We start from the raw sequence: 26,710 nt of genomic DNA on the forward strand, positions 1-26,710 counted from the left end.
GATTGTTGACTGTAGGGACGAAAAAAACATCCTTTTTTGTTCTTCAGGGAAACTCGGCCTTTTCTAGGATCTTATCTAGAACCGGCCCAAAGACATATTCTCCTGAGAACGCTATGGAGCATAATTTTGATTTAGAGGAGTGAGGGAAGGGAGACCATACAGCGCCGAGTGAAAACCAGCCCCCCCCATCATGTACAGGGACGAGATTCACGTGGAACTCCTCAGCCCAGCTTTGGCATAAGCTGAGGAGAAGATTGGTAAGCCAATCTTTTACATAATGAACTAAATAAAAATAAGCTGTAGTTTAAAATAAAAAAAAATAAAAGGCATCAGGGAGTCCTCTCTGTGTAGTGCCCAATAGGGACAGGAAAACACTCAGGGGTGAGGGCTTTTAAACTATCTCTGTGTATTTCCTGTCCCTGCAGAGGTCAATCTCTTCCGTTGCAGTCATGGTGGATGAAATGGAAATAAGGATTAAAAATAGACAATATGGAGAACACTACTGGGAAAATGCTGGCCCATTTATACTAATGACACTCAAATGTAAAGAGCAATATACTACAACTCTGTAAAGTCCTACCGACAGCCCTTTATAGCATACCCCAATCAAAAAAAATCTCAACGTTCATATAGGAAACGCTGAAAGAAGACCTGAAGCTTGCAATAACCTCGACATGTCATTCCACATGATCATACGAAACAAACATCAATGAAAAAGGTGCAAATAAGAAACACTATACAAGGAGTTTTTAATGTTTTGTGCATAACTTTGGGTTATACGTTTGTTTCCGCTGATTGTTCATCTGTCCATTTATCCAATGTATAAGCAGTACATACACAGATATTCTTACAATTCACTTATATGTCATGCCTTCTCTGAAAATAACAGAGGATGTGTTGACTTCTCAAGCCCTGTCATGCCAGCTTCTTCCAAGCATAGAGACTCAATTGTTGAATATTAATTGAATATTATGTTATTGGGGGGATAAATCAAAGTTTAGAGTGCAAAAAAAGAAAAAAAAAATCTTGCAATTTGCCTGTCAAGATGCAGCTTGTAATGATTGCTGACTGGTTTACAGAGGTTTAAGGGGTGTTAAAATTTGCCAGACTGGTAGAGGAGGGGGGGAAAGGGGGGGGGGGGTTGCTGCACATTCTCAGCCGACATGGAAAACAAGTAATTACTGGGGGGAGAAAATGTTACTTAACACACCAAGTGGGTTTCATCAAAACCAAAAAACATGCAACAATTGTTTTAAAACCTTTACTGCAATGTAAAATTGAAGTAAATGAGCAATTAGAAAGCTATCCGTTTAATTTCCCTAAACGGCAAGGAAACAGAAAAATAAACCTCCTGTGTGCATACGGTTTTCTAAATCAGAACAGAAAGTGCCCACTTCACACTTATTGATCAGGGTCTCCTTAAATATCACTAAATGTGATTTAATGGAAAGAAAAAGAGCTTCAAAAATTTATGTTCACAGCATTTACCAGGCTCCTGTGCACTAATTTACTTTTAATTACTCGTTGAAGCAGCAAATCACCTATTTTTATTTTGGCATTTACATCTCACATATTTCCTCAAGGTTATAATCCAGTGTTACCGGGAAATAAGGAAAAAAATAATAATCTCCAGGTAGCACAGGCTATTTGCTATAGCAATGTTTGTTAGACGGAGAATGAAACACAGGGCATTACACTAAATTTCTGGATCTAAGTTTACTAGTGAAGAAGAAATAGTATCTAGAGAAGTCTGCAGAAGGGAATAAATGCCTGCTGAAGCTGGATTTTTGGTAATTTGCTTTCTTTTAGCTTTACCGCAACACACGCTGAACGCTGTAACTGCTCAATTATAGCAGATTGATGCTTTATGTCCTAGCTTGTCTGATATTTCCCTAACCCACCCCACCCTTGACTACCATACACCAAATATTGTGGATATGAGCCCAAATTCATCCCAGTAAATCCAGTGAGCAAAGTTAGTGTAATGCACTGGTGTGAAGTGAGATAAAAAATACAGTCTCTTCTTTTCAATCGTCATCAAAATTCTGTTGTAGGAGAAAGTTGGCCGCAAGATTTTCGTTCTTCTCACATGCAAAATAAGCCTGTACCACAAGTCCTTCAGGGAATCCTAGTGCTTTTAGCTGGAGAGCAAAAACAGAGTGAACGTCAGTATCAAACCTATGAATATGCATATCCAGCTTTTTCCCAACAGTTATAAGTTGTACACAAGAACTACAGAATGTAAAGTTATATTAAGGACAGCCAAAGGTCAAAGAATCATGGTAGTATCATTGTAAATCATTTACTCACCCTTTCTATAGCTTCTTTTTCCTGAGGTGTAACTTGAATGTAGTTCATATGACCACTTCCAGCCTCAGCTGCTACTCCTCCTCCTCCTCCTCTTCCGCCCCCCTGTCCGCCCGATTCTGGGACTGGATCATTTAACATCTGAATGAACTGTTCCTGATGTTGACTAATTTGCTGTTATCGAAGAAGACAGATTAAAATATATCTAAATCTACACATCTGTAGAAGTCCACGCTGTAAATGCTAGAAAGAAATTTTCTTAATAGGCGACATGCATTGGGAGACATTTATCAGGACTGCCGATACAGATACCCATCTTGATTTAATTCTGTGCTAAAGTGAGATGCACCTAATTTATCAAGAGGCACAGACCTCTGGCCCTTCATGCGCCCGAGTCAAGTCTACACCAGCTATGAGACGTCGTAGATTTCAGCCATCATTTCTGCCAGTTTCTAGTACAGATAATAGTGCATTTGCTGGACCATGAGAGGCCCTGTCTCCTTTGAGGAAAGGATGAGAGGACGGCGTAAATGCAATCAGGACATTACCTGCAGTAATGAGGGATTTTCCCGTCCTATCTGCTGAAGAAGCGCCGGTAATAAAGAGGGATTCTGTTGAATAATTTGCCTCATCTGCTGAAACTGAGGCTGGTTCTGCAAGAAATCAAGGGGATTGCCTAGAAATAAAATAAATATATATTGTACACACATTGCACATCCAATGCCACAAAAAACTGCTGCAGTGTTAATAAAGGCAAGAGTAAGAATAAGCAGGGCTTGTGTTCATGACTTACGCTGAAAGCCGCATTTCTATCTTGCACATGTATAAGACAACTTACTTGTTCCTGTGATATGATTCTAAATCTTACCTCCAGCAGAAGGCGTAGAAGGTGTAGTAGAAATTGCGCCGGCCCCTGCTCCAGCTATCGCTACCGCTGGGAGAGGCTGGGTGGGAACACTACTGACAACCTGTGGTGGATCAGCAACTGCTTGCCCTTCTCGGTCACTTGGAATTCCCTGAAATAACAAAATGATATAGTTAAAGCTACTTTCACACTAGCGTCGGGGCTCCGCTTGTGAGCTCCGTTTGAAGGGTCTCACAAGCGGCCCCGAACGCATCCGTACTGCCCTAATGCATTCTGAGTGGACGCGGATCCGCTCAGAATGCATCAGTCTGGCAGCGTTCAGCCTCCGCTCAGCAAGCAGACACCTGAACGCAGCTTGCAGCGTTCGGGTGTCCGCCTGGCCGTGCGGAGGCAAGCGGATCCGTCCAGACTTACAATGTAAGTCAATGGGGACGGATCCGTTTGAACTTGACACAGTATGGCTCTATTTTCAAACGGATCCGTCCCCCATTGACTTTCAATGTAAAGTCTGGACGGATCCGTCTGAAGCTACTTTCACACTTAGAATTTTTTCTACAATATAATGCAGACGGATCCGTTCTGAACGGATCCCAAGTCTGCATTATATGAGCAGATCCGTCTGGGCAGACCCCAGACGGATCCGCTCTGAACGGTAGTGTGAAAGTAGCCTAACAATGGATAATTTCACACAGACAACTGTGGAATCTCAGATCCTGATTTCAGAGGGGCTTTACAGTCACTACTCAGGTACTTAAAAGGGGTTTTACAGTGTTCACATACTGATGGCCTGTCCTATAGGCCAACAACATGAGATCGGCAGGGGACCGACTCCCGCCACCACTGCTATTCAGCTGTTTGAGGAGGTCAGGGAGCTCCAGCTGAACAGAGCTCTAGTGATAGGTTTAGTTCTGAAGACCTCGATCTTCAAAAAAAGACATTGGTTAAACAGAATAAAACCCATGAGGAGAGACTTAAATAGCCACTAACTTGGCATAGCCGAATAGTACAAGCAACCATAAGAAACTTTAGTTGCAAACCGCAAGAGCAGCAGCCATGTTCATGAGCCCTGAAGCCGTGAACTGGCATGTAGAGAAGGGGGAGCAGGAAAAGAGCCTGATAAGAGGAGGAGAAGGAAGTATCTTTCTCTGATAAGACATATTACAATTTCTTATATTCACTTGTACTATTCATTTATGAAAGGTTTATGAAATTTGCTTAGCGGCAGCAGAGCAATGTATAACGTGGATGTGCCATCCATGTCTTTCATTTTCTTCTATGTAGTAAAAAGTGAAGGAATGCTTACCATAAGGAGGTACTCGACAGCTCTATCAGGGTTGTTGAAGCTAGCCCTCAGGGCTGCAGTAACTTGCTCTCGTTCATAGCCCATGGACATGATCTCTGTTACCATATTCTCATAGGACTGCCCTGTTACTGAAACAAAGGAAAGCACATGAAAGTAGAAGGCAGGATTTCTCAGAACTCTGCACACAAGTTGTGGTAAAGCCTACAGATCACTCCAGCATTCTTAGGATAGAAACACTTTTTTGGCCTAGATTAAGTGCTGTAGAATTAAGCATTTGGGATATTTATGTCTGGCTTTAGTAAAGTTCACCTTTTGTAACTTTTCCAGAAAAATGTTTTACAATGACACAGCTTGATGTGAACAGTACAAGAAAGGCTTGGACTGCGCCCAGCATTCTCCCTTCATAAAAACATACATTAACAAAGGCCTGTATGTCTGGCACACAGTATCCACCATGAAATGGAACGACAGTGGGTCAAGGTCTAAAATGGACTGGATATCGCAGTGGCATTACAGGCTATGTACACCTTTAGCAGCAATTTTTTCATGATTGCATTTTACACATTTTTGGCTAAAATTATATTTTTAATTGACCTTTATTGAAAGTATTGAGCCGTTCTGTCACAAATGGTTAACTGTTTTTCTAGCTGTGCGTATCCTACTTTCACTTTGTGCCTGTCATCTAATTACCCTCATCTCTAAAATTACTAAGAGGTCATAAACACTTATTTAAGGGTACTTTCACACTTGGGGCAGAGGATTGGATGCGGATCAGTCACACAAATGCATTGCAATACCGGATTATTTTTTTTGCATTTTTAAAAAGGTCTGCGCATGCGCAGACCGGAAAGCCGGGTCCGTTTTGCCGGAACACAATGCAAATTAATGCCGGATCCGGCATGTGATCAGTATTTTTGGCCGGAGAGAAAACTGCAGCATGCTGCGGTATTTTCTCCATCCAAAAAACGGAAGAGGGACTGAACTGATGCATCCTGAACAGATTGCTCTCCATTCATAATGCATTAGGATAAAACTGATCAGTTTTTGTTTCCGGTATTGAGCTCCTGTGATGGAACTCAATACCGGAAAACAAAAACACTAGTGTGAAAGTACCCTAAGCCACATTCTTATCAGTAACATAAGGATTTAGCTCCATGAGTGTTCATAAGGTCTGAGAGCAGAGATAAGTAGTCCGTCAGCTCCCCAGATGACGGAAAAGGCAAAAAAAAAGGGCAGCTAGTAGAACATCTCAGCTCTGTACAGAAAAAAAGGATTCCATATTGTTAAAGGATAACTGTCACATTTAGACCCTAATTTCAATTTTCATATATGTAGTTACTAATAACATGATATTCCAGAATCAGTTACTATTAGACTGACTTACCCCATATTTAATAAGATTCAGTCCTTAGCAACCAGTCTGCATAAAACTGCAATTTCACTATTCAGTTAAGATGGCCGCCACTGCCCTCCCCCTGAGGCTAATCCCACCTGCCCTCACTAAGCCAGTAACAATAGCCCCCCCAAAAGTGCCAGTAACCAGAGCCCTCCCCCCTAAAGGGTTAATCTCCTGCAGCACAAAGGGGTCCTCTTACCACATGTTGCTTTCATTTATACACTGAGCAGATGGCAGATCTCCCTTGCCTGGTCTGCGCTGCTTCAACTCTACTTCTCCAGCTCTGCTGAGTGAGGGAGCGTCTGCCAAGCGCAGGGACAGGGAGAAGTGCACACAGCCCAGGCACTGTTATCAGCTGCTGGGGAGGACCTGGCTTTAATCATTTACTTACAGTCCCTGGCTGTCAGTAATGTGACCCTGCACGCTGCCTGCTCTGTCTATCTGTTTAGACGGACCATGCCTAGCAACCCTATTTTAAGCACAGGTAAAAGTAGGCAGTACAGGGAACAAAAATGTGGAATTAAGGGATAATTGAATACACAGTGAAAAGTTGAAATAGGGCCACCAAGGAGATATTAAATCACCACAATCCAATACTCCCCAAAAAAAATATACGACAGTTATCCTTTAATAAAGACCAATTGTCCTTAAATGTGTACATAGCCTTTAATGACTTCAGTTCTTTTAAAAGTCAAACTTTGGTCAGGAACCCAGAAATGAATCGTATACACAGTACAATCTGGTACCAATGAGAAATTTACAATTGAAGTCAACAGTGCCCGAACACAGCAGTGATCTGTTGCCAGATGCTTCTGTCTTTGTTCATGAGGGAGTCCGTGGGAGTTGGATTTTACACCCATATGACAGCGATCTCAATGTATGGCCACACATGGCAGATCTGCGGAAAACCTAACAGCAAAATCTGCACCAATTGGTACAGATTTCATAGCTGAAATTGTAGAAATGCTGTGGGTTTGCCACAGATTTCCCTCTCTGTGTTGCAAAGGTGAAAACTGCAGCGGATATCTGCAACACAAATTGACATGCTGCAGATTTAAAGGGAATGTGTATTATCCTATACCTTTTTCTGCAGTTAAAAATCTGTGACTTTTTTTGTAATGTTTTTATTTTCTGATTGTAGATTTTTTTTATTTATTCTATTTCCTTAACATGATTATGGGGGCTGCCATCTTGTCCGAGCTGTTCTTAATAGCATTTAGAGATCTTCTTTACAGCAGCCACCATGGGCTATAGAGACAATGGTCTGAAGCGGACCTCATGACTTCTATAGGAGAGTTTTCTAGACATGTTCTGTGACCTGTGCAGAGGTCATTGTACAAGGAAGGAGATGCGCTTTGACAATCATCTATTGTGAATAGTGGATCCTGTGTTTATACAAAAGTATATATTTATATAATCCTGCATGTGATGATAATGAGATGACTGCTAAAGTGATCTGTACATACCAAAAAGTGGTGCCTATTAGGCTTACTGGCCAAAGTGAAAACTGCAGGATTTTAGGATTTTTTAATTAAAAACATTGATGTAAACAATAGGGTCATTTTCTGATGACATATTCCCTTTAAAATCTTCAGCAATTTATGTGTGGATTTTCTCACGGGAAATGGATATAGAGTGTGGATGAGATATGTGAGAATCTCATCCACTTTGCTGCTACTGTAAACCTTATGGATTTTTACATGCAAATCCGCTGAGGTCAATGATTGGCTTCAGCTGTTACCTGCTGTCGACATGACATCATGGCTGCAGCCAGGAAAATAACAGGCCTGACTGGGAGAAGCAGAGCAGCGTCACTGGATCTGCTAGGTAAGTACTGCTAAATACTTTATTTCAGGCTAATACCCACTGTTACACTGCTTCTTATGGAAACTGAGTGTTGTTTTTACAAACATTGAGTATTTTTGCACCGGCATTTATTTTTTTACTTTTCTTTCCTGTAAAGACACCAACTCCAGATGTTCGCTGGAAGTTAACACGAAATATGGAGGACGCACATGCATGTTTATTTGGTGGTGGATCTTTTTTCTGCCTGTTTTTTTTTTTTTTTTTTATTATAAAAATAGCATGTGAAAAAAAAATATAGCATTTTTTGCAGGCATTCTTTATCCTGTTTCTCTATAGGGAAAAAAAAAATCCCACAATTTATTTTATTTATGTTATGCACTTATATAGCGCTACTATATTCCGCCGCGCCTTACAGACATTAGCATCACACTGTCCCCAATGGGGCTCACAATCTAAATTTACACATTTGGACACAAAAATGCCCCAGAAAAAAAACTAAACTAATGTGATAAGCAAAAAAAGCTAATTTGTGTGTGAAGGGACCTAACAAACATGTTAGTTCTATGGAGAACGGAGACGATTAGAGTGGCTTAAACGTGTGTCAGCCATGACCACAGCGTGCAAGGGAAAACAAAACCCATTTCAATACTGCACCTTTCTTGCTGATGCTTTATACAATGCATCCTAACTATAGAGTTAATATTTACATGCGGCATACACCTTTTTTTTTTTATTACATTCAGCATTTCTACAAAAATTTAGTTTATTGCTTATTTTTTACATGAAATCACACACACATTAGGAAAAACCTACCCAGGGCGCTTGTGGCATCCTCAAAAAGGGAAGGTCGAGAAGAATCACTGGGTATGCTAGAGTAAAAACATACATGAAAATTAAATTTAACCTAGAGTAAAACTGAACTGATTGTGATTAAATATAGAAAGGCTTAAGGTGGCCCTCCACCATTTTAATGCGCAGCAGCAAAACTTAACTCCTTAATATAGATCACAGTGTGTTCACACATGCCTATTGTTTTTTCCACAAATATAGCAGGTTTCATAAAAATTGTGGCAAAAACCTTGATAAAATGGCACAAGTGAACACAGACATAGATGAAATATAAAAAGTACAGAAAGTTTACAACTTGTGATACAGTTTAGATGTTCACATCTGTGTCGGAGACTCAAGATTTTACAGGCATCCACAATAATAACCAATGGATTGTAAGTCAATGGGGTTTGTGGGAACGGGCAGTACTTTATGAACAGAAACCACAAAGGAGATGTGGACAGTGCGTGAGTCCCAAGTCTTATATCGTGCTACCAAATAAACACAAAAAACAAGCCATAAAAGCACCTGCACTCAGTTGAAGAAGGGCTCACTGCTTCCTCAGGGCTTTCCGTTTTCTCTTCGGCTTTCTCCTCCTTAGGAACAGAGGTGGTGGTCGTCTCTGTAGTGAGCGGACTAGGTACGGTGATACTGGGAAGGGGTTGAGGGAGGGATACGGGGGCATTGGTTCGAGCAATAGGCGTGTATGTCAAGGGTGGTGATGCAGGAGCTGTAGTAGCAGTGCTGGCAGGCTGGGATGGTACTGGAGCTGGTGCAGAAGAACAAGTTGCAGCCTTTGGCTAAAATAAAAGACAAAATATAATTAAAAAAACTGTAGCAAAATATATATACAGGTGAAACTCAAAAAATTAGAATATTGTGCAAAAGTTTATTCATTTCAGTAATGCAACTTAAAAGGTGAAACTAACATATGAGATAGACTCATTACATGCAAAGCTTTATTTGTTATAATTTGGATGATTATGGCTTACAGTTTATGAAACCCCAAAGTCACAATTTTTAGGTACCCTTTGCTCAGGGGGCATGGATTAATTAGCTGACTAGAGTGTGATACTTTGAGCCTAGAATATTAAACCTTTTCACAATATTCTAATGTTAAGCTGCATTAATGCAATTCCTTTTAATTTGCATTACTGAAATAAATGGACTTTTGCAAGATATTCAAATTTTGAGTTTCTCATATATATATATATATATATATATATATATATATATATATATATATAAATATAAAAATAATACACATATACATACACACTGTACAGACCAAAAGTTTGGACACACCTTCTCATTCAAAGAGTTTTCTTTATTTTTCATGACTATGAAAATTGTAGATTCACACTGAAGGCATCATAACTATGAATTAACACATGTGGAATTATATACATAACAAACAAGTGTGAAACAACTGAAAATATGTCATATTCTAGGTTCTTCAAAGTAGCCACCTTTTGCTTTGATTACTGCTTTGCACACTCTTGGCATTCTCTTGATGAGCTTCAAGAGGTAGTCCCCTGAAATGGTTTTCACTTCACAGGTGTGCCCTGTCAGGCTTAATAAGTGGGATTTCTTGCCTTATAAATGGGGTTGGGACCATCAGTTGCGTTGAGGAGAAGTCAGGTGGATACACAGCTGATAGTCCTACTGAATAGACTGTTAGAATTTGTATTATGGCAAGAAAAAAGCAGCTAAGTAAAGAAAAACGAGTGGCCATCATTACTTTAAGAAATGAAGGTCAGTCAGTCAGCCGAAAAATTGGGAAAACTTTGAAAGTAAGGGCTATTTGACCATGAAGGAGAGTGATGGGGTGCTGCGCCAGATGACCTGGCCTCCACAGTCACCGGACCTGAACCCAATCGAGATGGTTTGGGGTGAGCTGGACCGCAGAGTGAAGGCAAAAGGGCCAACAAGTGCTAAGCATCTCTGGGAACTCCTTCAAGACTGTTGGAAGACCATTTCAGGGGACTACCTCTTGAAGCTCATCAAGAGAATGCCAAGAGTGTGCAAAGCAGTAATCAAAGCAAAAAGGTGGCTACTTTGAAGAACCTAGAATATGACATATTTTCAGTTGTTTCACACTTGTTTGTTATGTATATAATTCCACATGTGTTAATTCATAGTTTTGATGCCTTCATAGTCATGAAAATAAAGAAAACTCTTTGAATGAGAAGGTGTGTCCAAACTTTTGGTCTGTACTGTATATATTTTTTTTTTTTTTACACCTGACATGAAATTCTTCACACCTGCAGTCCTCCCATTGAGAAACTACAACTCCCAAAATGCACACTTGCTCAGCTATTCTCAGAACCACGGAAGCGAATTAAGCATGCTGGGAGTTGTAGCTTCACAACAATTGCTGATCCCTGCTATAAGCAATATAATTTCTAAATAAAGGAAGGTACCAGTATGAGAAACTTGAAAGACCTGTCCACAGATCACCGATATGAAGTAGTTTTCTACCTTCTGGAAAAGACCCGATTTGCATACTTTTTCCCTATGGCACCTAGTCTGTAATTAAGCCTCTAAACACCAGCTGGATGCATATAGCACTACTGATACTTTTACACTGTATACAGTAATGGGGTTTTCTGAGATGTTAAATACCGATAACTAGGGGTGAGCGAATTGCGCTTCGGATCCAAGTCGATTTGTTCCCCAACTTCTTTTTAATGCTGTCTCCATACAGCATTAAAATTTATGCACTGCACATAGACAAAATTCATTAAAGGGGTTGTTCAAGGATTTTTTTTTTCTTCTTTGTATGTTTTTTAACTAGTCAAATGTAAGGGGGTTTACAATGCATTTCCTTCATCTGCAGTGAATCCTCTCTCAGATTCAAGTGTGGTCACATAACTTGTAAGGTCAGCTTCTCTCCCTGCTCTGATAATATCTCCTACACAAGCCTGAGGAGCAGGTCTTTGTACCAGTTGTCGCTGTGCTGGTCACGCCCCCCTGCACTGGGAGCTGCTGCTGTCTGCCTGTGTCTCCCTTCCACTGGATTCTTCAGGAAAGTTTAACCCCTTCTGCAGCACACACTCAGGGCTGGAAGCTTTGCTGAGCTGCTGCAGGCAGTGAAGACACACAGGATCTTCCCTCCTCATCCTGCAGACACAGAGCTGACAGACTGGAGGAGTTCTGCAGAGCATTGCACAAGTAGGGGGGAGATCCTATTGCATCAGCAGTGTCATTGTACAGCTGGGACTTTTAGTCCTACACATACAACATGCTGCCGAGTCTCCCAGCAGTCAGATATTTTTTCTCAGGGAAGCACGTTTATTCACTCCCTTTGCAGAACAGATATAATATCAAATATTCATGTGGAAAACCTCACAGATTGGTGTTATTGAAGAAGGGCCAGAAGAGAACCAGGGAAATAAAAAATGTTTTGCCTAAAACTTGCTTAGCTTATGTATATATTGCTGACCATAAGATTTACAGTGCTACTTTGTTTTTCATAAATAGGACAACCCCTTTAAGTCTGAAGAACTTCAGCCTTTAATTCTACAACTTTAAAACAGCAATTCGAAGTCAACTTTGGTATAGCGGCTGTGCTTGGTATCGAGCTCGGCCCCATCCATTTCTCTGGGGATCAGCTGTGCCTAAGCCACATGACACATGAATGGGCCATCACTTGGCCTACGAAAAAATGTGAGGGCTTTGGCGGTACTGCCTTCCTAAACAGCTGATCTGCAGGGGTCCTGGGTGTTGGACCCCTACTGATCAGATACAGATTACCTATCCAGAGGATTGGTCATCAGTATTTAAATCTCAAAAAAAAATAAAAAATTTTATGTTGAATAAATTGAGGGGACATTTAGTATGGCATAAAAAAATCCAAACACTGCAAGATTTCAAGTTTTTAAATGCCATTGCGCCTAAAATTATGTGGAAATTCCCATTTCTACGCTGCCCTCTCCACTTTCTACAAAGGGGAGTGTCGTGGGTAGGGTCGTTGGCCCTAGCAGATCTAGTTTCTGGCATAAAAGGCTGAAATCCACACCAGTTACAAGCTGGCATAGATTAAAATCTAAGAGCACGGACAGTTGGAGGTTGCGCTTAATTTATGAGGAATGTACTCAGTCATAAATTAAGCGTATCTTCTGGCGGCGCAGTGTGATGTCAAAACTGGCGTACAAATAGTGAAATATCACTAATTTAAGAATTTTTGGTGATTGTATTTTTCACTATGAATGTCTTTTTTTTAAATCCTGATTTTATTTTCCAAATGTTCGCTCTGTGTCTCCCAAAGACATCAATGAACATCTCCTGTCTATTGTTCCCGTGGTCCATGGGGAGGTTAAAGTATAGCTCTAAATGCTGTTAAATAGAGTAACCCAGAAATTGAAAACTACTTTTTACTTGCATAGCCAGAGGACTTTTTTTCCCCTTTCTGTGGGTTGAAAGTAGCTTGTCACATGAGACAATTAAAGAGGTTGTACGGGAAAACAATTTCGAATGGCCAGCAGCCAGCCTCACCTACTGAAAGGATCATACTTTGCTGCTCCCCGTGTCCAGGGTTTGTTTTGTTCCTCCAAGGCATGGGTAACTGATCCTCTTCAGCCAAATCCTGGCTTCAGTGGAGATGCGTCCACAAGAAATAAAGTATTGCACAAGTACTTCGAATCAACATGTCCTGAACCCAGAATGGACACCAAAACAGTCTGGGAAACAGGAACACAAAAAGGAACACAGGGCAAGATCTGCGTCTCCAAATAAATTGAACAAGAAAGGAAAGTATACATTTTTTTGTTAATATCATTGTGGCACACAGCACCCTAGGATGCCCTGCCCCAGAGGGCAGAAAGAACAACCAGGGAGCAAAATGAACACCACCACTGATGAATCAAGAATAGTCACTCCGAGGGAGCACGCAGTCCGTAGCAATGGCTAGAAAGAAAGAAAACATAAAAACAAGGGGAAGACATGCAGACAAGCAGCAACCTGCAAGCCACAGTGAAATTTGCTGACATATGTATCTAAGAAAGGACCAATACAAGGTAGTTGAAAAGGAAGGACACTGTATGCCATTTGGAATGATGGCAGACCTTTATGTAAGGGAGAATCTACAAAATCCAAGTTGAAGGATGAAAGACCTGGGCCCAAGAGTTGACTAAAAGACTAGAACTTAGATACTGGGGGGGGGGGAAATTAGCTCCTATAAAAAGCAATAACTGTGCTCAAAAGAACTGGTATAGCAGTTAATTTTAAGGAAAGAAAAAATCGGAAGACTCAGGATAATTTTTAGACGTTCACAGACCTTGCAAAAGAAGTGGAGAAATACCTGTCTGGAAGACTCCAACCAAAGGGAGGACTATGAGAAGTCAGAGTGGATAGAAAAAAAGACTTTGGATGGTCTGAGGAGGAACAAATCCCATACCACGAGATAAACCCATCCAGCAGAACTACCTAGCAGAGAACATTGACTAAATCTACAAACGGGAGCAAGAGGGGGAAGACATTGCAGAACCCCACAGAGAAGATAGTAAATGGGGACCCAGGAGGATAAAAAGAACCAAACCAGGTGCATGTGAAGCGCGTGTTGCAAAGAATTTCTGTGCAGAGATGTGCCATGGGCAGTCTCCTAGGAAAAGTCAAGTAAATGGTCCAAGATACCTTGGTACAGTGGACCTTGGCAAGAGGTAAGGACCAGACAAGTTAAAAACAGGTTGTCAAGAGAAAAACCAGGTGTAGCAATAATAAGGAAAACACTAGCCACTACTGAAGAACCATATCAGGTGCAGTGACCAATGTTGATGCAACCATGTAACGGGTTAATGCATCTGCCTGGAAATACTCTGAAAATATAAGGGAGTAAAGTGGATGCCTGGAGCATGTAACAACTGTGGGAACATGTCAGATACCGCATTCAGCAGTAGAAAAATCACATATTAGGGAGAAAAGTAGATGTCTAGTTTACGAAATAGTCATGTCAGCTTAGAATGTTCAGTGATGATCTAATACTGTGACAGGAAATAACAAGTCTATGTATCCAAGCCGGATAGAGCAGTCAACAGTGAAAAAGGCACTGTGAAAACAAAGCAGAGAGAATCAAGGTACCACTTGGAACCAAACTCGAGTTCGGTAAATTGTTTTTTTACAGTACAGATTAATTTATGAAGTTATTGCGCAAAGTCTCGCGAGACTTCGCAAAGCAATAACCGGCTCCTCGGAGCCAATACATTCTAATACTGTACGGAGCTCCTGCTCCGTACAATGTTAGAATGAAGTTTTATCCAAAGTCGATTCCCTCATTCCTAGACCTTATCTACAAGTTCCAGCACCTTTGGGGGGTTTGAAGCAATCTAATAGTATGCAATAAGTTATAGCTACTTTCCTGCCTGGTGTCCCGGGCAGTGTTTTCACACAACCCATAATACATATCAGTGCTGAAGGATCTATTTTTATGCGGAACACTGTGGTCAATACTCCCACAACCTCCGCCCAGTAGAGTCTTAGCCATGGACATTTCCACATGAGGTGTATTAAATCAGCATTTGGCACCCAACATCTCGGACACAAGTCATCTTCTCGATATCCCATTTTTTTTCCATCACTACCGGGGTTCTATATAATCTATGGAGCATAATATAATTGACAGACCCTGTGGGCCTCACTTAGGCTCTATTCACACGTCCGTGATGTGTTGCGGACCCGCAAATTGCAGGTCCGCAACACACCAGCCCGTCACCCCCATTGAAATGCCTATTCTTGTCTGCAAGCTGCGGACAAGAATAGGACATGTTCTATCTTTTTGCGGAGCTGCGGACCCAAAATCGGCTGCAGACAGCACACTGTGTGCTGTCCGCAACCATTCCATCCCCATTGAGAATGAATGGGTCCGCACCCTTTCCGCAAAATTGCGGAAAGGATGCGGACACATTTTGCGGACGTGTGAATGGAGCCTTACTGCCACCTCAGGGAAATCCTGTAACACTTCCTCCCACATCTGCTCGCTTAAGTGTGCAATGTCTAGCTTCCATTTCTCATATAGCTGCATGGGATGTTTATAATATGGCATTTCCATTAAACTTCTATAATGGAGATTACACCACTAGTGTCTCCATGCGTGGCAGTGAGATCTATGATGGTGTGTTTCGCCGCAGGTGTTCTAGCAGCCTGTTCCTCTTGGGACTGTATGGCATGTCTTACTTGCAGGTATAAATAAAATAATGTCTTAGGTAGGCTAAATTCCTGTTGTAGCTGAGTAAACGCTTTAAGAGTACCATTAGCAAATAGTTGGGTGATACGTCTGAACCCGTATACCTCCCATGCCTGCACATTTGACACTATCTAGTTGGCGATACATTCGGCAGGGCCATATTGGTGTATATTCTGTATAACCTGCAAATCCAGCCAGTTCTCCAGCCTTTCACCATACTCCATGTACGGTGCGCAATAGCTGATAGTGACTACCCCTCGTATTGAAAGTTTCATCCTCCAGGGCCGACATTAGGCATTTGCCATTGAGATGTTGTACAATCCGTCCAGTCGTGTTGACCTTATCTCTATCTCCCTATCCCCTAAGGCATTGATCGGCAAACTGCGGCTCTCCAGCTGGTGTAAAACTACAAATCCCATCATGCCCTGCTGTAGGCTGATAGCTGTAGGCAGACTGGACATACAGGGAGTTGTAGTTTTACAACAGCTGGAGAGCCTCAGTTTGCCAATCCCGGCCCTAAGGTGTTATATTAAATAAAATATCCATGGATCCGGTACCATGAACCCCCCGCGTTTTCAACCTATGCAGATCCCTGAAGATCGCATTTATTTCATAGAAAAATTGGAGTGGTATGCAAATCGGGGCATTATGCAATACATATAGAAGCTGGGGAATGAGAATCCTTTTTAATAGATTTGTGCGGTTGACTAGAGTGAGGGGCAATCGGGTCTAGGCCTGTACCTTGCGTCTGAATTTATCCAGCAAAGGGACAAGATTCAACTCCCTAAAGTCCTGGCCGACACCTGAATTCCCAGGTATTTAAAAGATGTGACTACCTGTAACCCTGCAGTGGGGTTAACGTCACCGTTTGTACTATTAGACAATGGCATCAATACCGACTTTGTCCAGTTAATGACCAAGCCAGACAGTTTACCAAAGTGGTTTATTATTGACATGGCCTTTGGAAGAGAAGAAGCCCGTTCATCTAAAAACAGTAGTAGATCATCTGCGTATAAGGGTCTATTCACACGTCCGTAGTGTATTGTGGATATGCAATACACCCGGCCGGCACCCCCATAGAACTGCCTATTCTTGTCTGCAATTTAAGATAAGAAAATGTTCCATTTTTTTTCGGGAGCCGCGCTCCGGAAATGCGAACGCTTGTTGTGTTTTGTATCCCCCCTTCCCCCCAGGTTGTTTAGTAGGCCTCAGCGAGACGATGGTTCCTTCACCAGGGAAGGAAAGGGTTGTCTCTGCCCTGTCGTTACCTTTAGGGCATCCGAGGGTCACCAGGGTTTTCTAGGTTCCTGTGTATGGGCATCTCTACCATTGAGATGTGCCCATACAGATAGAAGTTAGGGCCAGGAGCAGGGTTATATAGGTGGCGACCCTTTTCCTTCCCTAGCGGTGAGGCCTAGTGTCTTTCCCCTTCCTTCTTGTTGTCTTTTAGTGTTCTCCCCTACTACATCCGTGACAAAACCTCTAGTGAATTTGGTAAAAGAATTGAGGAATAGTTTTTAAATATCACTGCTGCCAATTTATCTCCCCCGGGCCTTATTATTAGACATACTACCCACCGCCTCCTCCATTTCTTTTATAGTAATAGGGGCATCTAGCATATTTCTCTGTTCCGTAGTAAGAGTATGAACTCTCAGCGGTTCGAGAACCGCCTGAGTCTCCACTTCAGATACAGAAGTTTCAGACTCATACAGGGAGGAATAAAACAAGTGCATAATCTACAGCACCTTTTCAGGAGCTGTACAGAGTTCTCCTTCAGAGTTGCGGAGAGCAGCTATATTGGCTGATTGTTGATAAGCCCTAGAAACCATAGCCAATAATCTACCCGCCCTTTCTCCTTCCTCATAATACGTCTGTTTCTGAAAGAAATGTTTATTTCTTGCATTCAGTAGCAAGCGTTCATTCAGACTATGTTGTGCTCCTTGCCATTCTTCCTCTTGTTCAAAAGATGGATTTACAATATACCTGGCTTCAGCCCTCTCTACATCTAGTATGAGGCCTTTTACTTTGTCCCTAGTCTTGTTTACCTCTGCAATTTAGGAAGGAAAGCCTTCATAGTGTCTCAAACTACGAGCTAGGATGCCAAGGGGAGATTATGCATACTCTTTCATTTTGTCTCCTATACCCACCACATCTGCCAGCACATTAAGCCAGTATGGGTTAAATTTCCACACCATGCATCTCCGCAATACAGGAGGAAGGAAGTTAGCCGTGACAAGCACAGGGGAATGGTCTAATATTCTACAGGGAAGATATTGTATGTCCTGAATTAGTTGTCCCATTGCGGTGTTGCCCAGGATTAAATCTAAGGAACCTATATATAGCCCAAAACAAATTCAGGGCCCATCCCTGATTATAGCATGAAAACCGACCAAAAGAAGTGGGTCAATAGAGTAAAAGAGCACTTCTAATACTGAGGTAATCAAGAAATAACATAAATTTTATTGGAAAATCACAACAGGACATGATTGACACAAATCACAATAAAACATTTAGCACAGGTCACAATACATGAACGTATTAAAAACCAAGAGGACCGATGGTGGACTGCTGGTATATATTATTAAAGTGCATGTGCAATAATCCTGATTGGTCATCAGTGAAAAGGTGTATTAACACCTAACCACTATGGCTCCAAACTACATAATACGACCCATATGCAGCATTTTTCTAAGTCATCTTGCATGGCTGCCACTAAATCAAACCTTCGTGCATGTTCCACTTTAGGGGATTTAGAACTTTCAGGATAAACAGCCAAGAGTGCACAGGAGCTCAGCAGACAAGCGGCCGCTCACATCCCTGGCTAGCCACGCCACCCCCCCACCCTAGTATTTCATTTTTCAGTTAGCAGGGTGCAGATAGAAACTTACCTTTGTTACCATAACCACTACAAAGTTTTTTTCATCAATTTTGTATTCTTTTAGCGCTGTGTCGTCATTTAGGATTTTTCCTAGAATAAAAAAATACATATATATAAATTATTTAATAACTACAGGGAGTGCAGAATTATTAGGCAAGTTGTATTTTTGAGGATTAATTTTATTATTGAACAACAACCATACTTACTTGCTAAATAAAAAGAATTGTACTTCATACATACTTGGCTGGAGTCTCTGAATTTATGAACATCAACCATGTTCTCAATGAACCCAAAAAACTCAATAATATCAAAGCTGAATATTTTTGGAAGTAGTTTTTAGTTTGTTTTTAGTTTTAGCTATTTTAGGGGGATATCTGTGTGTGCAGGTGACTATTACTGTGCATAATTATTAGGCAACTTAACAAAAAACAAATATATACCCATTTCAATTATTTATTTTTACCAGTGAAACCAATATAACATCTCAACATTCACAAATATACATTTCTGACATTCAAAAACAAAACAAAAACAAATCAGTGACCAATATAGCCACCTTTCTTTGCAAGGACACTCAAAAGCCTGCCATCCATGGATTCTGTCAGTGTTTTGATCTGTTCACCATCAACATTGCGTGCAGCAGCTACCACAGCCTCCCAGACACTGTTCAGAGAGGTGTACTGTTTTCCCTCCTTGTAAATCTCACATTTGATGATGGACCACAGGTTCTCAATGGGGTTCAGATCAGGTGAACAAGGAGGCCATGTCATTAGATTTTCTTCTTTTATACCCTTTCTTGCCAGCCACGCTGTGGAGTACTTGGACGCGTGTGATGGAGCATTGTCCTGCATGAAAATCATGTTTTTCTTGAAGGATGCAGACATCTTCCTGTACCACTGCTTGAAGAAGGTGTCTTCCAGAAACTGGCAGTAGGACTGGGAGTTGAGCTTGACTCCATCCTCAAGCCGAAAAGGCCCCACAAGCTCATCTTTGATGATACCAGCCCAAACCAGTACTCCACCTCCACCTTGCTGGCGTCTGAGTCGGACTGGAGCTCTCTGCCCTTTACCAATCCAGCCACGGGCCCATCAAGACTCACACTCATTTCATCAGTCCATAAAACCTTAGAAAAATCAGTCTTGAGATATTTCTTGGCCCAGTCTTGACGTTTCAGCTTGTGTGTCTTGTTCAGTGGTGGTCGTCTTTCAGCCTTTCTTACCTTGGCCATGTCTCTGAGTATTGCACACCTTGTGCTTTTGGGCACTCCAGTGATGTTGCAGCTCTGAAATATGGTCAAACTGGTGGCAAGTGGCATCTTGGCAGCTGCACGCTTGACTTTTCTCAGTTCATGGGCAGTTATTTTGCGCCTTGGTTTTTCCACACGCTTCTTGCGACCCTGTTGACTATTTTGAATGAAACGCTTGATTGTTCGATGATCACGCTTCAGAAGCTTTGCAATTTTAAGAGTGCTGCATCCCTCTGCAAGATATCTCACTATTTTTTACTTTTCTGAGCCTGTCAAGTCCTTCTTTTGACCCATTTTGCCAAAGGAAAGGAAGTTGCCTACTAATTATGCACACCTAATATAGGGTGTTGATGTCATTAGACCACACCCCTTCTCATTACAGAGATGCACATCACCTAATATGCTTAATTGGTAGTAGGCTTTCGAGCCTATACAGCTTGGAGTAAGACAACATGCATAAAGAGGATGATGTGGTCAAAATACTCATTTGCCTAATAATTCTGCACTCCCTGTAGACTGTCATCATAATGGATTAACCTAGTCAATAGTGATTGGCCACCATGTCACAAATCCTGACCTAGGCCTCTCACCCACTTATAGGGGTAATCACCCCGAAACAGCTGTCTGCAGATAAGGCGCTGGCTTATTTAATATCATGGCTGAAGGCCTGTTTAAAAAGGTGGAATATTGACTTATAGGATAGCTGCCTTACATCTGGTGGCATCAGAGGCAGAGCTTATTAATAGCTCGTTTGCATCCCTTTCCTCCCAGAGGAGCATGTATGGCCTATAAGCCTCCGCAAGCCAATTAAGGCAGTAAATTAAGGTCTATTGGCTTGTAAAGTATAGTTTGTAATTGGATTGAAAACTGGCTGAAGGACCGTGTCCAGAGAGTTGTGGTCAATGATTCCTATTCAGAATGGTCCCAGGTTATAAGTGGTGTACCCCAAGGTTCAGTTCTGGGCCCTCTATTATTTAATTTATTTTACAATTATATCGAGGACGGGATTAATGGCACCATATCTATTTTTGCAGATGACACTAAGCTGTGTAGAACTGTACTGTCTATGATAGATGTCCATAAACTACAAGCTGACTTGAACACTGGCAAATGAGGTTCAATGTGGACAAATGTAAAGTTATGCATCTTGGTAGTAATAATCTCTGTGCTTCATATGTCCTAGGTGATGTAGCACTGGGAGAGTCTCTTATAGAGAAAGATTTGGGTGTCATTGTGGACGGTAGATTAAATTATAGTATACAATGTCAATCAGCTGCTTCTAAGGCCACCAGGATATTGTCATGCATTAAACAAGGCATGGACTCACTGGGCAGGGATGTAATATTACCACTTTACAAAGCGCTGGTTCGGCCTCATGTGGAATACGCAGTACAGTTCTGGGCACCAGTCCATAGAAAGGATGCACTGCAGCTGGAAAACGTACAGAGGAGAGCAACTAAAATGATAAGGGGCATGGAGGGTCTTAGTTATGAAGAAAGATTAAAAGAATTTAATTTATTTAGGCTTGATAAGAGATGTCTAAGGGGGGGACATGATTAACCTATATAAAATATATAAATGGGCATACAAAAAATACGGTGAAAAACTGTTCCATGTGAAATGCCCTCAAAAGACAAGGGACACTGCCTCCAATTGGAGAAGAAAAAGGTTCAGTCTCCGGAAGTGTCAAAGCTTCTTTACTGTAAGAACTGTGAAGCTGTGGAATTGACTTCCTCAGGACGTGCAGGAACAGTGGACAGTTTCAAAAAGGGTTTAGATGAATTCTTAAAAGTAAACAACATTAATGCTTATGAAAACGTGTAGAAATCTGAGTCTCATTTCCTTCTGGGATTCGCGCCCCCACCTATCCCTTGGTTGAACTTGATGGACGTTTGTCTTTTTTTTAACCGTATCAACTAAGTAACTATATAAATCAGACCCAGCAAAGCTTTCCTGGCTCCATGCTAAGCAGAGGCAGACAGAGGTAGCTGTGCTGGTGTGAAAAGAGTCCTACAGGAGTATTTAACCATTCACATACCTGCATAAATTAATTTTTGTCCAGCAACTGGAAAAGCATCCTTCCCCTTCTCTTGTTCAATTTTCTCTTTCAAAGCTTTGACCTGTGAAGGGAGGAGATTAGGTTAGAACATATATCAACAGCGTTACATTCACCAGTACAACAGCAGGGTACAATACAGCCGTCATATCCCTCACAGAAAGCAGCAGGGACATACAGAGTAAGAATATGCATTTTTTCCTTATAGTCCATGCTTTGTGTCACTTAGTCCTTAAAGGGTTTCTGTCACCAGAATTAACCTATTAAACTGCCTGACATTAGCGATGTGCTAATGTCAGCAGACCCTAACTATCCTATTCTTATGGATACGCCCCTTACTACACAATTTTAACTATTATTAGATGCTAATTAGGCTACTTTCACACTGGCGGCAGAACGGATCCGACAAGCCGTTCACCCTGTCGGATCCGTCCTGACGCTATTTCGCCGTGCCGCCGCACTAAAAGTACTGCATGCCCGACTTTTTAGTCCGGCGGCCCATCACCGCAAACTGCGCCGGAGCTCCGGCGGCATGGCGAAATAGCGGCAGGACGGATCCGACAAGGTAAACAGCCTGTCGGATCCGTCCTGCCGCTAGTGTAAAAGTACCCTTAGCAACTAGGAGCATGGGGGGGCGTTGCACCTGCTCCTAGAGGCTCAATTCGCCCACCACTTTCAACTCCCATGTAAACTTGATTGAGAGGGCCAGGCTAGAGTTGGTCTCCTCCTGACGGCGAAATCTTGCGCCTGCGCCATCCTGTTCAGAATTCGGCGCAGGCAGTGAATGATGCTCGGCTGCCAGCTTCCTCATTGCACCTGCGCTGAATATGTCACAGACAGCCGGCATCGCAGAGAAGAGGGAGGAGAGAGCTGTGACGTCGCTGGATCCTCCTATGTGGTAAGTATTTGCCTGATTGGCCAGCGCTACATTCCTGATACCACCAATGATCAAGGGGGCATTAGAGGAATAAATATTTTATACAAAAAAACTTTCTGCCAATTATATTTTATATTTTTGACCACTATAATCACCAACAAAACAATTTGGCCACCAGATAATTAAATATATATTATATATATACACACACACATACATACACACACACACACTGCTCAAAAAAATAAAGGGAACACTTAAACAACACAATGTAACTCCAAGTCAATCACACTTCTGTGAAATCAAACTGTCCACTTAGGAAGCAACACTGAGTGACAATGAATTTCACATGCTGTTGTGCAAATGGGATAGACAACAGGTGAAATTATAGGCAATTAGCAAGACACCCCCAATAAAAGGAGTGGTTCTGCAGGTGGTGACCACTTCTCAGTTCCTATGCTTCCTGGCTGATGTTTTGGTCACTTTTGAATGCTGGCGGTGCTTTCACTCTAGTGGTAGCATGAGACGGAGTCTACAACCCACACAAGTGGCTCAGGTAGTGCAGCTTATCCAGGATGGCACATCAATGCGAGCTGTGGCAAGGTGGTTTGCTGTGTCTGTCAGCGTAGTGTCCAGAGCATGGAGGCGCTACCAGGAGACAGGCCAGTACATCAGGAGACGTGGAGGAGGCCGTAGGAGGGCAACAACCCAGCAGCAGGACCACTACCTCCGCCTTTGTGCAAGGAGGAACAGGAGGAGCACTGCCAGAGCCCTGCAAAATGACCTCCAGCAGGCCACAAATGTGCATGTGTCTGCTCAAACGGTCAGAAACAGACTCCATGAGGGTGATATGAGGGCCCGACGTCCACAGGTGGGGGTTGTGCTTACAGCCCAACACCGTGCAGGACGTTTGGCATTTGCCAGAGAACACCAAGATTGGCAAATTCGCCACTGGCACCCTGTGCTCTTCACAGATGAAAGCAGGTTCACACTGAGCACATGTGACAGACGTGGCAGAGTCTGGAGACGCTGTGGAGAACGTTCTGCTGCCTGCAACATCCTCCAGCATGACCGGTTTGGCATTGGGTCAGTAATGGTGTGGGGTGCCATTTCTTTGGAGGTCCGCACAGCCCTCCATGTGCTCGCCAGAAGTAGCCTGACTGCCATTAGGTACAGAGATAAGATCCTCAGACCCCTTGTGAGACCATATGCTGGCACGGTTGGCCCTGGGTTTCTCCTAATGCAAGACAATGCTAGACCTCATGTGGCTGGAGTGTGTCAGCAGTTCCTGAAAGACGAAGGCATTGATGCTATGGACTGGCCCGCCCGTTCCCCAGACCTGAATCCAATTGAGCACATCTGGGACATCATGACTCGCTCTATCCACCAACGTCACGTTGCACCACAGACTGTCCAGGAGTTGGCAGATGCTTTAGTCCAGGTCTGGGAGGAGATCCCTCAGGAGACCGTCCGCCACCTCATCAGGAGCATGCACAGGTGTTGTAGGGAGGTCATACAGGCACGTGGAAGCCACACACACTACTGAGCCTCATTTTGACTTGTTTTAAGGACATTACATCAAAGTTGGATCAGCCTGTAGTGTGTTTTTCCACTTAAATTTTGAGTGTGACTCCAAATCCAGACCTCCATGGGTTGAAAAATTTGATTTCCATTATTTAATTTTTGTGTGATTTTGTTGTCAGCACATTCAACTCTGTAAAGAACAAAGTATTTCAGAAGAATATTTAATTAACTCAGATCTAGGATGTGTTATTTTTGTGTTCCCTTTATTTTTTTGAGCAATATATATTAAATATATATACAGTGGGGGAAATAATTATTTGACCCCTCACTGATTTTGTAAGTTTGTCCAATGACAAAGAAATGAAAAGTCTCAGAACAGTATCATTTCAATGGTAGGTTTATTGTAACAGTGGCAGATAGCACATCAAAAGGAAAATCGAAAAAATAACTTTAAATAAAAGATAGCAACTGATTTGCATTTCATTGAGTGAAATAAGTATTTGAACCCCTACCAACCATTAAGAGTTCTGGCTCCCACAGAGTGGTTAGACACTTCTACTCAATTAGTCACCCTCATTAAGGACACCTGTCTTAACTAGTCACCTGTATAAAAGACACCTGTCCACAGAATCAATCAATCAAGCAGACTCCAAACTCTCCAACATGGGAAAGACCAAAGAGCTGTCCAAGGATGTCAGAGACAAAATTGTAGACCTGCACAAGGCTGGAATGGGCTACAAAACCATTAGCAAGAAGCTGGGAGAGAAGGTGACAACTGTTGGTGCGATTGTTCGAAAATGGAAGGAGCACAAAATGACCATCAATCGACCTCGCTCTGGGGCTCCACGCAAGATCTCACCTCGTGGGGTGTCAATGGTTCTGAGAAAGGTGAAAAAGCATCCTAGAACTACACGGGAGGAGTTAGTTAATGACCTCAAATTAGCAGGGACCACAGTCACCAAGAAAACCATTGGAAACACATTACACCGCAATGGATTAAAATCCTGCAGGGCTCGCAAGGTCCCCCTGCTCAGGAAGGCACATGTGCAGGCCCGTCTGAAGTTTGCCAATGAACACCTGAATGATTCAGAGAGTGACTGGGAGAAGGTGCTGTGGTCTGATGAGACCAAAATAGAGCTCTTTGGCATTAACTCAACTCGCTGTGTTTGGAGGAAGAAAAATGCTGCCTATGACCCCCAAAACACCGTCCCCACCGTCAAGCATGGGGGTGGAAACATTTTGCTTTGGGGGTGTTTTTCTGCTAAGGGCACAGGACAACTTATTCGCATAAACGGGAAAATGGACGGAGCCATGTATCGTGAAATCCTGAGCGACAACCTCCTTCCCTCTGCCAGGAAACTGAAAATGGGTCGTGGATGGGTGTTCCAGCACGACAATGACCCAAAACATACAGCAAAGGCAACAAAGGAGTGGCTCAAGAAGAAGCACATTAAGGTCATGGAGTGGCCTAGTCAGTCTCCGGACCTTAATCCAATCGAAAACCTATGGAGGGAGCTCAAGCTCAGAGTTGCACAGAGACAGCCTCGAAACCTTAGGGATTTAGAGATGATCTGCAAAGAGGAGTGGACCAACATTCCTCCTAAAATGTGCGCAAACTTGGTCATCAATTACAAGAAACGTTTGACCTCTGTGCTTGCAAACAAGGGTTTTTCCACCAAGTATTAAGTCTTTTTTTGTTAGAGGGTTCAAATACTTATTTCACTCAATGAAATGCAAATCAGTTGCTATCTTTTATTTAAAGTTATTTTTTCGATTTTCCTTTTGATGTGCTATCTGCCACTGTTACAATAAACCTACCATTGAAATGATACTGTTCTGAGACTTTTCATTTCTTTGTCATTGGACAAACTTACAAAATCAGTGAGGGGTCAAATAATTATTTCCCCCACTGTATATATATACATACACACACACACACACACACACACACACACACACACACACACATACATACACACAGTATATAGCTTTATATAAATTTTCCATGAGCCATGACAGCACCCTTGAGAGACAACTAGAATAGCAATAGCTTAGGGGGGAGGGACTATTGCATGCAGGACTTTCCTACCAAAAGATAGCCGGTCTTTAGAGTCTAAATCTAACCTGTAGTGGCGAAAAAAGTACATTGAGACTTCCAGGTAGCAGCCCTACAAATTTGTTCTAGAGATGCATTAGCCCTCATGGGACTCCAGTTCTTGTAACCATTATTTTGACGACCTGGCAGTAGTAGTGGCAATATTCGGTTTAAATGCCTGGTACGTTTATGGTAAACTTCTGCTCGTCTATCCATAGGATCTTTTAAAGGCGCCAAGATCTTCAAATTGCAAAGCAGAGTTTTTAGAGATCTAAGGCTACTTTCACACTACCGTTCAGAGCGGGTCCATCTGATGTCTGCTCAGACGGATCCGCTCATATAATGCAGA

General features: G+C 42.2%; 1 protein-coding gene across 1 annotated transcript in view; it reads right to left on the reverse strand.

Annotated features, from left to right (window-relative positions):
- Positions 1-732: 732 nt before the first annotated feature.
- RAD23B (RAD23 homolog B, nucleotide excision repair protein) overlaps positions 733-26,710 on the reverse strand; it is a 60,525-nt gene continuing 34,547 nt past the window's right edge. The window contains exons 2-10 of the mRNA XM_040417207.1: positions 21,848-21,929; positions 18,574-18,653; positions 9,034-9,305; positions 8,491-8,546; positions 4,476-4,603; positions 3,176-3,323; positions 2,856-2,983; positions 2,311-2,481; positions 733-2,141 (exon numbers count right to left, since the gene is read on the reverse strand). Of these exons, the coding sequence (XP_040273141.1) occupies positions 2,028-2,141; positions 2,311-2,481; positions 2,856-2,983; positions 3,176-3,323; positions 4,476-4,603; positions 8,491-8,546; positions 9,034-9,305; positions 18,574-18,653; positions 21,848-21,929 (1,179 nt within the window). The 3' untranslated portion in view covers positions 733-2,027. The remainder of the gene's footprint in view (positions 2,142-2,310; positions 2,482-2,855; positions 2,984-3,175; positions 3,324-4,475; positions 4,604-8,490; positions 8,547-9,033; positions 9,306-18,573; positions 18,654-21,847; positions 21,930-26,710) is intronic.

Source organism: Bufo bufo, chromosome 2, assembly GCF_905171765.1.
Source record: "Bufo bufo chromosome 2, aBufBuf1.1, whole genome shotgun sequence".
NCBI lineage: Eukaryota > Metazoa > Chordata > Amphibia > Anura > Bufonidae > Bufo > Bufo bufo.